This window comes from Coenobita brevimanus, chromosome 97 (genome assembly GCF_032717465.1).
Source record: "Coenobita brevimanus isolate Jiangsu-jjx chromosome 97, ASM3271746v2, whole genome shotgun sequence".
In the NCBI taxonomy this organism is placed as follows: domain Eukaryota; kingdom Metazoa; phylum Arthropoda; class Malacostraca; order Decapoda; family Coenobitidae; genus Coenobita; species Coenobita brevimanus.
The window spans coordinates 50,867,549-50,882,778 of record NC_137050.1 but is presented as its reverse complement, the minus strand read 5'-3'; the positions used below and the strand labels follow the sequence as shown (position 1 = coordinate 50,882,778).

Genomic DNA, 15,230 nt, shown 5'->3' with positions numbered 1-15,230 from the left:
GGAATGGCTTGGGCCCCAATTAGTCTGTTATAGTGAGGTCTTACTGTATTTCCATCGTCATGGCCAATGGCCCCCTAAGCCTGCCCTAACCTTCCCCAGATTGGCCTTTAAAGTACCGAACCTTCATAATGAAGCCTAACAAAATGCTGACATGCACAATTAAACCTCTCCGTGGTCGCCAGCGTCGAATGACATTTGGCCGATAAATGGCTGCAGGCATCGTTAGAGCGTGGCCTATTAAAAAAATGGCTAAAATTTTGGGGAAGTGAACGAATATTCTGAACGTCTTCAGACTGACCTACCCAACACTCCCATACACCCCACACGTCAGTTCACCGCGCACTTCCGTGATAAGTGGATGTCCGAGTTCCGCCTCTCTCCCTGCCCCTACCCCGACCCAGCGCCATCCTCTCCGACTAGGCTGCTCACCAGTTCCATGATCAGGGGGGAGCTGTATCCCCTTGGAGGGGAAAGCGACAAGGACCGAATTGGGTCTGACCTGGAGGTGAAGAGTATGGTGGAGAGTAGTGACGACAGTGGTGATGAGTGGTATCACTCTCCTACTACCGAGGAGGACAACAGCAACATCTACTCGGAGAGAGAGGAGAAGCCACCACCACTGCGCCGTAAGCTCCACCACCACCGAAGAGGAGACGGACGGTAGTGAAGCAGCTCTTCATTGAGGGAAAGGAGGAGGAGGAAGGGAAGGCTGAGTGCAGGTGCACTCACCCTGCACCGCCTCGCCACTGCACGCACCACCTCACCACGCCACACCACCTCTCGCGCCACCTCACCACTTCCTACCACTTCATGGGCAGTGCAGTGTATATAGTGTATATTACTTAGTGTAGCATTACAAAGTAAGATACAGAAGTGTAAGATAGTGGTAATGTGTAAAGTACTCTACTGCTATGTTTTGTAAGTGACTTTTGTACAAGACTGTGTTTCCCAGACAATGACTTGTCTCTATTGACTTTTGACCTGCTAGGGGAGGGCAGAGATGGGTCAAGGTTCGCCTACACTGACTCCTGTCATTGCATCATGCACCTGAGGTGAGGAATTATTCTGCTCTGTATTTATTTCTCAGATGCCAGCCCCCATGTATTTCCTTATAATCTGACCAGGTGAAGTGTAGGCAAACACACAGCTTTACCTTTTTTCCTTATCCAGGCAGAAAATAACATACTTACCCAAACTCACAACACACAGACAGCAGCATATACCTATCTATCTATCTATTGCCAGATGCCTCAACCCCGTAAGGGGTGACCACAAACAAATCGCCTCCAAGTCACCCAGTCCCCTGCCATTTCACTGCCCTGCTCCCAACTCACACCCCCCTCTCTCATATACCTCTCCACCCCATCCTTCCATCTCATCCTCGACCTCCCCCTTCCTCTCCCCCCCTCCACCTCACTCACATACACTCTCCTTATCAGTCTCTCACCCTCAATCCTCTCCACATGGCCAAACCACCTAAGTGTGTTCCTCCTAATGCTTCCTATCACATCCATATCCACACCACAACGCTCCTTTATATCCTCATTTGTCAGTCTGTCTCCCCATGTGACTCCACAGGCCCCTCTTAAATAACTCATTTCCACTGCTCTCACTTTTGACTTGTGTCCTTCCAACAACGTCCAAGCTTCACTTCTATACGTTAGAGTTGGTATCACAATACTGTCATGTAGTAACTTTTTCACTTCCATGCTCACTTTCCTGTTTCTTATAACTGCTTTCAAGGAACCAGCAACCTTTCTTCCTTGTTGTACCCTTTCAAGCACTTCACCCTCCAAACTTCCATCTTTACTCATCACACTACCCAAGTACTTAAACATACTCACATTTTCCATTTCCTCACCATCCAACCTCATTGTACATTCACTGACTTCACCTCTCTCAAAGACCATCACTTTACTCATTCACCTTTAGATTCCATTTCTTACACTCTCTCCCAAACTCATCCACCAACCCTTGCAGCTCTCCTTCGTCTTCACTCAACAACATAGTATCATCTGTAAACAACAGTACAGGGAGTTTCCAAACACTACCCACTCTCACCAGGGCCACTCCAACATCCACTGCCCTACCTTGTACCTCTTTTATTACCCCATCCATGTACAGATTGAACAACCATGGAGACATGACACATCCCTGTTTCAACCCAACCTTCAAAGATAAAAATTCACTCAGTTCACCATCCACACGCACTGCAGCCTTAGCACCATCATACATACTCTTCACAGCATTCAACAACTTCCCATCTACTCCATATATTCTTAATACTGTACTTTCCACAATTCTTGTCTATCCACCCTGTCATATGCTTTCTCCAAATCCATGAAAGCCGCATACAACTTCTTTCTCTTCTCTAGAAACTTTTCCACTAAAGATCTAAGAATGAATATCTGATCTACACAACCTCTCCCCTTCCTAAAGCCTCCCTGTTCTTCTCCAACTAATTCCTCTGTTCTTTCACTAACTGTCAATAAGTATCCTACCATACACTTTTCCTATTATAATAAGAAGACAAATTCCCCTATGATTACCTCACACTTCTTTTTCCCCTTTTCCTTTGTACAAGGGAATAATTATACCTGACTTCCAATCCTCCTGCACTCTACCTTCCTCCCAGGCCAATCTGCACATCTTCCACATCCATTCTACTACTCTCTCTCCTCCATGCTTCAGCATTTCACCACACTCCATCAATTCCTGGGGCTTTCCCCAATTTGACTTTCTTCATTGCTTCCACAACTTCTATCCTACTGATTGCAAAAATAACAAAGTAAAATGACTGGAAAATGTAAATGTGTTATTAGGGGAAATATATGTTTATTCCCATCTGTATACTGGCACATATTTATTTCTGTTTTGTCTCCCTATTCGTAATAATCTGACTTATTCATGGTTTTGAACCTGCATTATGATTCTATATATTGCAAAAATAACAAAGTACAGTAAGACCTCACTGTAATGGACTAATTGGGGTCCAAACCATTCTGAAAAATGAGAAATTCAGATAAAAGCGACATCCGGACTTCCCCCTGCTAATCCAGACTTTTTCCGATATATCAGACATTAGTCCAGATCGCATGAACAGTTTTTAAACTGTTTTGACTACCGTTGTGGTGGTGTACTGTTATAACTTCAGTACATTAATTAAATGGTATAATATATATAATACTGTACTGTACACTGACAAACATGTCTTTTTTATTTACCTTATTGTGATGAACATAGCTGAAGTGGTCAGACAGTCCGGACTGCTTCTGGCTTTATCAGATTTTTTTCCGATATATAGGAATTTAGTCCTGTAGCTCCTTGAGTCCGATAAAAGCGAATTCCAGTCTACTGAAGTCCGCTATATCGAGGTTTTACTGCAAAATGATAGAGAAATGTAAACGTGTTATTAAAGGAAAAATACATTCTTTTCCCGTCTGTGTACATATTTACATCTGCTTTGTCTCTCCACTCCCCTATCCCTAATTGGACCTGACCAGGTGCTAATCCACCCGATCCTCCACTTTCATCCCCCATGTGAGAGCCTACCCTCGGGGGACCGGCAATTTTCTTATTTAGTACTGAATATTCAACCCTTTCACTCCCTCTTCTGACCATACTTACACTGCTAATTAGCAAAATAACTCAAAACTACCATAAACATATTGTATGTCAAAAATGTGAAAAAATATTCATGATGATTTTTTTTTTTTTAAAGCAAATCCTAACATATTATGTACTGAAATAATTCAATATCATCATACCCAATATATGCGCAACATTTCAGCACCATTCACACTGTTTTTTTTTTTTGGGGGAAAAAAAAACACGTGCATTGTTGCAATGCAGCAATACACCACAGCGGCAGATATCCGTAGCCGATATTTCTGCAACTTACGCGCTCCATTGCAAGCCACAGAATGGGTCTAGGAAGCTGGGATTTGCATTGTTAGGTGCATCTGAACTTCCTCTTCAACATGGCAAGGGAAAAAAATCAATTTTCAAAACTTCAGAAAATGGCCCTGGCATTGGCCAGGGGCACACGTAAAATTTCGGACCTGCGGCCACGGAAGGGATTGTACTTAGAATACACTGTGATGGCAGATGGGCCTTGTGTGACAGAGGGAGGAGGTGTGCAGTGGACCTCTGAACAATGACATGTTGTGTACGGAAAGGAAAGGCACAAGCAATGGCTGGAAATGACACATTTGAGCATGTCTGAGCTTGTGTCATATGCCATAACTTCTATGCATGCTACGAATGCATTCTGAATCTAACCAACAACCTTGCATATTTTTGTACAATGTCACAGGCAAACTGACCGTCTATGTAAATCATACTATGCAAGCTTCAGTCATCTGTCATTCACTGGTTCACCTTGCCTTGGCTGCTTGTGGGTGTGTGCCTGGAGCAGCTAGGCAGTGAATGGGATTACAGTTCAAAGTGGTGGGAAACAGCCAAGATGGCACAGTACTTGCTGAACTGGCTTTCATCAACCATTCAGTGCAATGGATCTTTCCTAAGCTGAATAAAACTGTCTGGGGAGAGCAAGAATGTAACAAAAACATGTCACCAAAGTGAATGGGTTTAGATGATGCAGGGCAATGCAGTAAGAGACAACAGGCCAGAATATGGAATATCAAAGCAGAGAACAGTAAAAACACCAAGTGACACACACAACAATATGATAAAGTGGTGCAGGGTATGCCATACCAATGAGTGGGATACAAAGATTTGGCAAGACAGTACGGACATAAAATTTTAAAAGAAACAGGAATAACAGAATTAAAAAGGATGAGGAGTTTGTGAAGCAAAAATAAATAAATAAATAAATAAATAAACAAATAAATAAAATAAAAGTAGCATAATGGAATTATATGAACAACAAAAATAGCAAAAGGAATAATAAAATCAACAGAACTTAGAATTCACTGCTATCATCTGCAGAGGTGCTATATATATAGTAACTGACAGACAAATGTATATCCTTCAATACGGCATACTGACATAATTTAATCAATTACTTATATTCCACACAACTCACTGTGCCTTGCTGATGATTACACATATCCCAGGCTGGTATAAGTGCCATCTGTCCACCACTAGTGTCTTCACTGTTACCAACTGGGATGCGATTCTGCCGTGTCATCACCGTAGACACCGCCCATCTAGTGGAGTGAATGTGTATTGAAAGATAAGTGCTGTATGGTAATAATAAGAGATGAAAGCAAGTTGGTGAAGGGTGATTAGACTGACTGTTACTAAAGGCATGTAGCAATAACAGGTTCATAGTATAGCCCTGATGATAGTTCTTTTAACACTAACTTAGCCAAGATTTTTATCATTTTGCAGCTCACTTCACATACATCACAGTGGCCCCAGCAGATGATGCTATAGCTCTACATTGGGGATGTATCGGATATCTGCATCCACAGCCGCATCCACATCTGCATCTGCGCTTATGTAAAAATATACACCAGCATCTGCATCCGCATTGGCATATTAATAAACATCTGCATCCGCATTGGCATTTTAATAAATATCCGCATCCGCATCCGCATCTGAATGAGACATAAAGCGGATGTGGTGGATATGCAAAATATTACGCCTTCATTATAAACAAAACATTAGTGTTTTTCCGTGATGCGACTTGTTTGCTGTGTTTACTGTTTACATTGTTAGGCGGTCATAAGGGCGAAAATTTTGTAGGGATTCCATAGTGCTTTGGTCTGTACAAGACCAAAGTGCTGTGACTAACTCCACCAAGTTGATACGAGTCATATGGGTAATATGTGTCCCTTGGTGCTTTGTAATGTCAAACAGGGTTAATAGGAGTCAAAATGCATTTATATTGGTGTGTATGGCTGTAAGCGTGTGCATGTGTGCGTGTGCATGTGCACGTGTGTGTGTGCATGTGTGTGTGCATGTGTGCGTGCATGTGTTATGGAGACTATGGGTAGGGAAGTGTCACAGTAAGTTAAAGAAAGGTGCTGAAAGTACCACTCTCTGAAAACACTGCATTTCTTACAGTAGCTGAGTTCATTATGAATATTTTAAAAGTAAGAAAAAATCATTTCCCATGGCCGGGATAATAAGGGATAGGTGGCTGTCCCCAAGGGCCGAGCTTTAGTTAAATGATTATGCAACAATATATCCTGAAAACATCCACATCCGCAAGGATGTCATAGTTTCACATCCATATCTGCATCCGCAATTTTTAGAAACAGACATCCACATCCGTATCCGCAAGATACAGAAACATGATATCCACATTCACATCCGCAGATGTTTAAATTCTGACATCCGATACATCCCTACTCTACATCCTTTCCACAGCTCTTCTACATGCCCAGTGCCATATTCTTATTGTTATAATTCATCATTCAACATGGAGAGATGGAAGTTTTGGCCCAGGTTAAAGTAAAAAGGATATAGTGTCAGTGAGGTGAGATCAGGGAAGGCATTCACGGAACTGTCTGACAGTTATACACTGTGTTACAGAGGCAGACATGAAAAGAAAGAACATGGTGAAGGATATCAGTATAATAAATACTATGTGGAAAATTGACAGTATTGAATTATTCTTAGTAAAAATGAGATTGTATGTCTAATAGTAAAATTGAATAAGATATAACATACAAGATAAAGTTAATCCAAGTTTATGCAAATCATCTTATGAACACAAAGAAATTAAAAAAAAATGAAGATATAAAGGAAGCTCACTTGATGTAGTGCTGCTCGGGTGCCTGCCCTTTCCCTTCTTCCTTCCTTATTTCTTTCCTTCCTCTTCTGTCTTTCCTTCCTTCATTCTTTCCTCTTCCTTCTGTCTAGGGGTGACTCTACACTGAATGACAAGCCAAATGGTTTCCTCTTCACCAGGAAACCATTTACTATGCTGGGTAGTAACCATGTAACCAAATTATAGCACCTGGTGGTTTTGTGGGTAATTAAGGCGCTCCAATCGGACTGACCCGGTGCAGGTTTATATCAAAGGAGTGGTTGGGGTTTATTGCTCATGCAATGCCACTCTGGGATAAGTGAGGCTGGTCACTATCATCTTAAATGTCAGGACCAATCTGCCTAGCCCCAGGCTCCTATGCTTATCATGGGGCAACACTTGATTAGATGATGAATGAATGAATGAATGAATAAAGGAAGATATGAAAAAGGCAAAACCTAGACTACATCTGTGGTGGGAAACTTCAATGCAAAGTAGGCAAGAACAGAGTAGGTGAGACTGCAGTAGGGCTGTTTGGATGTCAAGAGATGAAATGTTAGTGAGTTTGCAGAGAAAAGTCTTAGGGTGGTGAATATCTTTTTGTAAAAGAAACAATGTGAGAAGTGGACTTCAAAGGACCAAATGGTGAAACAAACAATGAAATAGAATTCATCCACAATGACAAAGCACATGGTGGTCAAGGTGACAGAGCACAGTCAAATATTCCATACAACGATTAGTGGGTGGGGGTGTTGCACTATCTTAGTGCCTATTATTTTTGTTTCGTTTTTCTTGGTAGATGAGGGTGCCCACCATCAACTCACTCAATGTAGAGGTGCCATATGATCTCTACACTGAGTGACAAGCCAAATGGTTTCCTGTACCCAGGAAACCATTTACTATGCTGGGTGGTAACCATATAACTGGGGTTCCTGGCAGGGTTAAGTGTCCCCCAGATTCCCCTGTCCAAAATCACTTATCATGGCAGTTGTTTCAGAGAGCTTTGGAGGGCCCAATACCTGCCTAGGGTCCCAACCAAATGGCCAGATTCACGTGGCCATATGGAATGTGAGAGATGTGAATGAGGAGAGCAAGAGGGTGGAAGTGGTGAATGTGTTCAAGGATGCAAGATATGCCGTGATGGAATTGTGTGAAACGAGGATGAAAGGGTGCAAAGTGGAGGAGCGGGAGGGTGTGAAATGTGTAAGATCGGGAATGAATAGGAGAGGAAGATGCAGGGAAGGAGTTGCTTTGTTGATGAATGAGGTGTGGCAGAGCGGAATGAGAGATTAGAAATGTCTCAGCGCAAGGTGTATGTATCGAGCTTGAGAAGGTGAAAGTGGCAGTAATTGTAGCATATGTACCGTGTGAGGACAGGAGTGAGAAAGACAAGTTTTGGGATGAGCTGGGTGAAGTAATGGGAGAAATACCCAGGAGCTATAAAGTGACTGTGATGGGGGATATGAATGGAAGAATAAGCACTGGTCCTGAGGATGAAATAATGTTTTGTTATGAAGTACAAGGAGAAAATGATAATGGGAATTGACTAAAAGATATGTGTCAGGAGAGGAGGTTGTGCATTTGTAACTCGTATTTCAAACACAGAGATGCACATAAATATACATGGTAAAGAGGGAACAGCGATAGTGTTGAAAGATGCCTGTGTGATTACGTGCTCGTAGAGAGGTCAATAATGGGAATGGTTGCTGATATGAGGGCCGTGAGAGGATGATGCGTCAGATCACATGATTGTGGTATGCAAGATTAAGCTGAGAGGAGTGAGGTGGATCAAGAGAGAGAGGAGCAGTCAGGGAGAAAGACTGAAAGTTGAGAAACTGAGGATCAAAGAAAGGGCAGATGATTACAGGATAAAAGCAGAGAAGGAGTTAGAATTACTGAACTGGAATGAAATGGATCTGGACACCCTGTGGAATGCATATAGGGATTACTTAGTTAGGAATGCTAAAGTGGTGTGGCAAGAGTAACAACAAAGAAGAAAGGTACGGCATGGTGGGATGAGGAGGTAAAGAGAGCAGTGGAGGAAAAGAGGAAGAAGTGGCTAAAGTAGTTACAGAACAGGAGTTCAGTTGAAATAAGAACTGAATATGCTAAGAGCAAGTAGCACGTAAAGAGACTGGTGAGGAGGAAAAAGAATTAGGTCAATGAGGATGGAAGAAAAATGAATGCAAACTACTCTGAAAATAGAAAGTTATTCTGGAAAGAGGTGCAGAAATGTAGAAGTGAAAGCGGAAAGAAATATGTTGGTGTGAAGGATGTAGGTGGTAGATTATTAACCCATGGAGATGAAGTAAGGACCAGAGGGAAAGAATATTTTGAAAGCCTGATGAATGGAAATAGAGAGAGCAGAGCAGCTGTAAACATGATTGGTTTTGGGGGTGTGCAGAAAAGGAATGCAGTACCAGGAGAAGTGACACTCGCACAGGTGAAGAGTACTGAGAAGCAGCTGAAAAATGGGAAAGCAGCTGGGGTTGATGAGGTGCATGCAGAGATGCTTAAGTGTAGTGGAGACAGTGGAATGAAGTACTTGTTGGAGATATGCAGGAGGGCATGGAGGAGTGAAACTGTGCCTGCAGAGTGGAAGAAAGCCGTGATTGTACCCCTGTACAAAAATAAAGGTGAACGAAGTGAGTGCAAGAATTATTGTGGCATAAGTTTATTGAGTGTGGTAGGGAAGGTATATGGAAAAATTATTATAGAGAAAGTAAGAGAGATATCAGAAGTCCTAGTGAGTGATGAGCAGGGTGGCTTTATGTGTGGCAAAGGATGTGTGGACCAAATATTTGCAGTGAGACAGATAGTAGAGAAAGCTTGTGGGAAGGACCATAAGGTGTTTATGGCATTCATGGACCTAGAAAAAGCATACGACAGAGTGAACAGAGAAGGATTGTGGAAAGTTCTGCGCATGTACGGTATAAGATGGTAAGCTGCTTGGTGCCGTCAAGAGTTTTTATGATGGTAGAGAAGCATGTGTAAGGGTTAATGGGCATCTAAGTGAATGGTTCACAATCAGTGTGGGCGTGCGACAAGGTTGTGTGATGTTCCCATGGTTGTTCAATATATATATGGATGGGGTGATGAGAGAAGTAAAAACAGGAGTAATGGAGAAAAGGATGGTGTTGGTAATGAATGGTGATAGATGGAATATCTCAAATTTGTTATATGCTAATGATGCAGTACTGCTTCCAAGTACTGGACAAGAGCTTGGTAGGCTAGTGCAGAGTTTTGCTGATGTCTGTACGCATCGTGCCTTGAAAGTCTATCTATCTATATACCTAGGCTGCTTCCCCCATGGAAAGGGAGGTAGCCGAGACAGGACAACACACTCCCCATTTACTCATCCATTCAAACACAGTCATTCGCATCTTAGCCCCGAAGGGAAGAAGGGACAGATCCTCACCGCACCACACCACACATGGGTCAACTGCGCAGTGCAATCAGTGACATCCACAGCAGGGCCCGACAGCAGAGCTGGTTTACCCCTGCCACATCATAACAGACCCATCCCCTTACTCGCACCTGACCTAACTAGCTAATCAGACCAAATGCGGGAGAATATCCACTCAAGGCTGCGCCATCACTTATTCATTCACAATTTCTCTCCATTTATTTCTGTCACACACAGCCACTCTTCCTTGCTCAACAGACATCCCTCTCGCATCCAGCGCTCTCTTCACATTGTCCATCCATCCTATTTGTGGTCTCCCTCTCAGCCTTACACCTCTCACATCAGATCTCGTTATCTTTTTCACCAATCGCTCATTATCCATTCTCTCCATATGCCCAAACCATCACAACACCCTCTGCTCAACTCTACCAGCCATCTCCCGAACAACTCCAGTTCTCCTTCGCACTTCATCATTTCGCACTTGATCCATACGCGTCACTCCACACATACTCCTCAGACACCTCATCTCCATTACATTCAAACTTTTCCTCTCTGCTACACCCATATTCCATGTTTCAGCCCCATATAACGCAGTCAGTACCACAACACCCTCATACAACCTTCTCTTTACATCCATTCTAAGCGAACGACATCTAAACTCTTTTTTCATTCCTCCCAGCACCTTTCCTACTTCATTTATTCTAAACTTCACTTCTGCATCTATTCTTCCATCCATGGCAACATGCGACCCTAAATATTTAAGACTCCACCTCCTCAAGCAACTCACCATTCAAAACTATATTCATCCCCCTTGAAAGTAAATGTAGAAAAGAGTAAAGTGATGGCTACTGAAAGAGAAGGTGACTCCCAGTGTGATGTAACAGTGAATGGAGAGAGACTGGAATTGGTGAGAGAGTTCAAAAACCTGAGTACAGTGATAGAAAAGAGAAGAAAATGTGCAAAAGAAGTTGAAAGTAGAATGACACAACGAAGAAACGTAGCTGGTGCAATGAAGGCCTTGATAAGAAACAGAGGCTTGAGTGTTACAGTTGCAATGAGGTTTACATGAAGGAGTGTTAGTGCCAACTTTGACATATGGATATGAGACTATGGTGTGGCATGAAAATGAAAAGTCAAAAGAGCAGTGGAGATGGTACTGCTGAGGAATGTATGTGGAGTACAGAGGGTGGATAAGATATGAAATACTGTGATTCATGAAAGATGTGGAGTGAGGAAGTCAAGGGACACCAGAATCGAAGAGAGTGTACTGAGATGGTATGGTCACGTGGAGAGAATGGATAACAATAGAGTGGTGAAAAAGGTATATCTGAGTGAATCTGAAGGAGGGAGAAGGCGAGGTAGGCCAAGGAGATGGCGGAGAGATATGGTGGACGAATGTGTGAGGAAGAGAGGTTTGGAAGTCAGTGAGGCTAGGGAACTGACAGGAGATTGAGCTGGCCGGATGAATGTTGTGAGAAGAAGTGAATGATAAGGGATTCTGGCACCTCTTTTGAACATGGCAGCATCTGGACTGACTCTATTGGATACGGCTATATGAAGCTACAGAACGTGGTGAACGTTCTTGGCGTACCTGACAGAGCCAGGATTTCGGGGGCTTGAATGATGAGTGAATGGAGACGTGGGCCACTGGAATGAGAAAATTTGGGCTGTCTGGACATTGCTACACCTCACCCTGCCCTAGGGTGGGAAAGGAGGTTCACATGATGATGATGATGATGATGATTTTCTTGAAAGGAACAACCCTGCAGGCTCCTAGCCTTTGTTTTTATTCTTTTTTACATTAAAAAAATAGGTTGCAACTGCAGAACTGAGAATCCAAGTACCATTATACTAAATCTCAAGAGAGAGGGGAGAGGCTAATCTGAAGGAAACAATTAAACCTTGTAACAATGAAAGAGCCAGCATAAGAATTCAGGTGACGGATATCATATATATTGACAACATGTTAATGAAAACTTCATGAGGACAGTAACTGAAGCAGCTATTGAAGTATGAAGTAGGAAATCCCTAGATATCCACAGCGAACTCCGTAGTGTAGAAAAGAACTTCTAAAGAAGGAACAGAATTATATGGACAAGGAGGAATCATAATCAAGCAGCTGAATTACAGAAAATAACTGACAAGATGAAAAATTAACACATCTCAAAAGCATAATATAACCACAACTGATGAAAGTTTAGGGAATAGATCAAGCCTGAGGGCAACCCAGCAAAGGCTTGGTACAGGAAAAACCAAGTGACTGTTCTGAAAGACTGTAACAAAAGAGATACAAACTACAGAAATAACATTAACACTTTCAAATGTGGGCGATTGTGTGTGTATGCCCCAACGCAATATCGTGCTAGGAGAGTGAGAGAAGAGTTCTGGACAAATGTGGAAGTGTGCATGGAAAAGTTTGGAAGGAATGAGAGAGTGTTTTTGATTGGTGATATGAATGGTAAAGTTGGGAATGTGAAGGTGGATGGAATAGTTGGTGAGTGGGGTGTGCCTGCTGAGATAGATGAGACTGGCAGTACGTTAGTGGACATTTGTGCTGGGAGGGGGTTGGTGATAGCTAACACCCTCTTCTGGCATAAAATGATCCACAGGTATACATGGCGAGTGATGAAAAAGGTGGGTGGTGAACTGAATGAAAGGAAGGAAATGATTGATTATGTGTGTGTGGATGAAAGGATGCGAAGATGTGTAATGGATGCAAGAGCTTACAGAGGCTGGGGGAGTGGACTTTCTGACCACTACTTGGTGGTGGCCAGAATTAGGATTCAAGTAAGATGGAGGAATAGAAGAAGGGAAAGACGAGAGGAAGGAGTAGTTGCAAGAAGAGTGGAAAGGTCACAAGAGGATGAGAAAAAGGCAGAGTATAAGAGAGAAGTGGAGGAACGATTGGGCAAATATGAATTGGAGCAGATGGGGGACGTGGAAGGTGCGTGTAGGATATTTACAGAACAAATATGTGCAGCATGTGATGTGGTGTGTGGAAGGAAGAGAAGACGGAGGGGGGTGCAAGGAACAGCGTGGTGGACTGAAGAGGTGAGACAGGCTGTGGCACAAAAGAAGAAAGCATACAATGAATGGGTGAGAAATACGGGTGTGGAAGACGTTGAGAGGCGGAAGAGAGTTATATGAAGAAAGAAAGAGAGAGGTGAAAAGATTAGTAAAAGAGAGTAAGAAGAGAGTGGATGAGGAATTTGGAAGGAATTTGAGTGTAAAGCGGAGGGACTGTAAGAAAATGTTCTGGAAAGAGGTGAAAAGAATAAGACAGGGTGGAAGTGAAGTTAGCAGGGGAGTGAAAGATAAAAATGGTAGATTACTAGTGGAGAAGGGAGAAAACGTGAGCAAATGGAGAGAACACTTTAAGGAATTGTTGAACATAGAGGATGGAAGTAATGCGAGTATAAGTGGCTGGGGAATGGCTGGGAGAAGGAGGGAGGTGAGAAGACAGGAAGAAATCAGTAGGACAGAAGTTGTGGAAGCAATGAAGAAAGTTAAATCGGGGAAAGCCCCAGGAATTGATGGAGTGTGTGGTGAAATACTGAAGCATGGGGGAGAGATAGTAGTAGAATGGATGTGGAAGATGTGCAGATTGGCCTGGGAGGAAGGTAGAGTCCCGGAGGATTGGAAGTCAGGTATAATTATTCCCTTGTACAAAGGAAAAGGGGAAAAAGAAGAGTGTGGTAATCATAGGGGCATTTGTCTTCTTAGTATAATAGGAAAAGTGTATGGTAGGATACTTACTGACAGAGTTAGAGAAAGAACAGAGAAATTAGTTGGAGAAGAACAGAGAGGCTTTAGGAAGGGAAGAGGCTGTGTAGATCAGATATTCATTCTTAGATCTTTAGTGGAAAAGTTTCTAGAGAAGGGAAAGAAGTTGTATGCAGCTTTCATGGATTTGGAGAAAGCATATGACAGGGTGGATAGACAAGGATTGTGGAAAGTATTAAGAATATATGGACTAGATGGGAAGTTGTTGAATGCTGTGAAGAGTATGTATGATGGTGCGAAAGCTGCAGCGCGTGTGGATGGTGAAAGTTGGGTTGAAACAGGGATGTGTCATATCTCCATGGTTGTTCAATCTGTACATGGATGGGGTAATAAAAGAGGTACAAGGTAGGGTAGTGGATGTTGGAGTGGCCCTGGTGAGAGAGGATAGTGTTTGGAAACTCCCTGTACTGTTGTTTGCAGATGATACTGTGTTGTTGAGTGAAGACGAAGGGGAGCTGCAAGGCTTGGTGGATGAGTTTGGGAGAGTGTGTAAGAAACGGAATCTAAAGGTGAATGTAAGGAAGAGTAAAGTGTTGGTCTTTGAGAGAGGTGAAGTCAGTGAATGTACAGCGAGGTTGGATGGTAAGGAATTGGAAAATGTGAGTACGTTTAAGTACTTGGGTAGTGTGATGAGTAAGGATGGAGGTTTGCAGGGTGAAGTGCTTGAAAGGGTACAGCAGGGAAGAAATGTTGCTGGTTCTTTGAAAGCAGTGATAAGAAACAGGGAAGTGAGCATGGACGTGAAAAAATTACTACATGACAGTATTGTGATACCAACTCTAACGTACGGAAGTGAAGCTTGGACGTCATTGGAAGGACACAAGTCAAGAGTGAGAGCAGTGGAAATGAGTTATTTAAGAGGAGCCTGTGGAGTTACATGGACAGACAGGCTGACAAATGAGGATATAAAGGAGCGTTGTGATGTGGATGTGATAGGAAGCGTTATGAGGAACACACTGAGGTGGTTTGGCCATGTGGAGAGGATGGAGGGTGAAAGACTGACGAAGAGAGTGTACTGTATGTGAGTGAGGTGGAGGGGTGAAGAGGGAGGGGGAGGTCGAGGATGAGATGGAAGGATGGGGTGGAGAGGTATATGAGAGAGGGAGGTGTGAGTTGGAAGCAGGGCAGTGAAATGGCGGGGAACAGGGCGACTTGGAGGTGATTTGTTTGTGGCCACCCCAAACGGGATTGAGGCATCAGGCAATAGATAGATAGATAGATAGATAGACTTTCATGGTCTTTGGACACGGATCCACGCCAACCTGAAAATGTCCAACCTGTCTTTTCAACGCGGATCCACATCCAAACAAAGAAATATTC

At 43.0% G+C, this 15,230-nt stretch overlaps 1 protein-coding gene across 1 annotated transcript in view; it reads right to left on the bottom strand.

Moving 5' to 3' along the window:
• Setd3 (SET domain containing 3) overlaps positions 1-15,230 on the bottom strand; it is a 137,431-nt gene that overhangs the window by 59,512 nt on the left and 62,689 nt on the right. The window contains exon 8 of the mRNA XM_080283360.1: positions 5,048-5,171. Coding sequence (XP_080139486.1) covers positions 5,048-5,171 — 124 coding nt within the window. The remainder of the gene's footprint in view (positions 1-5,047; positions 5,172-15,230) is intronic.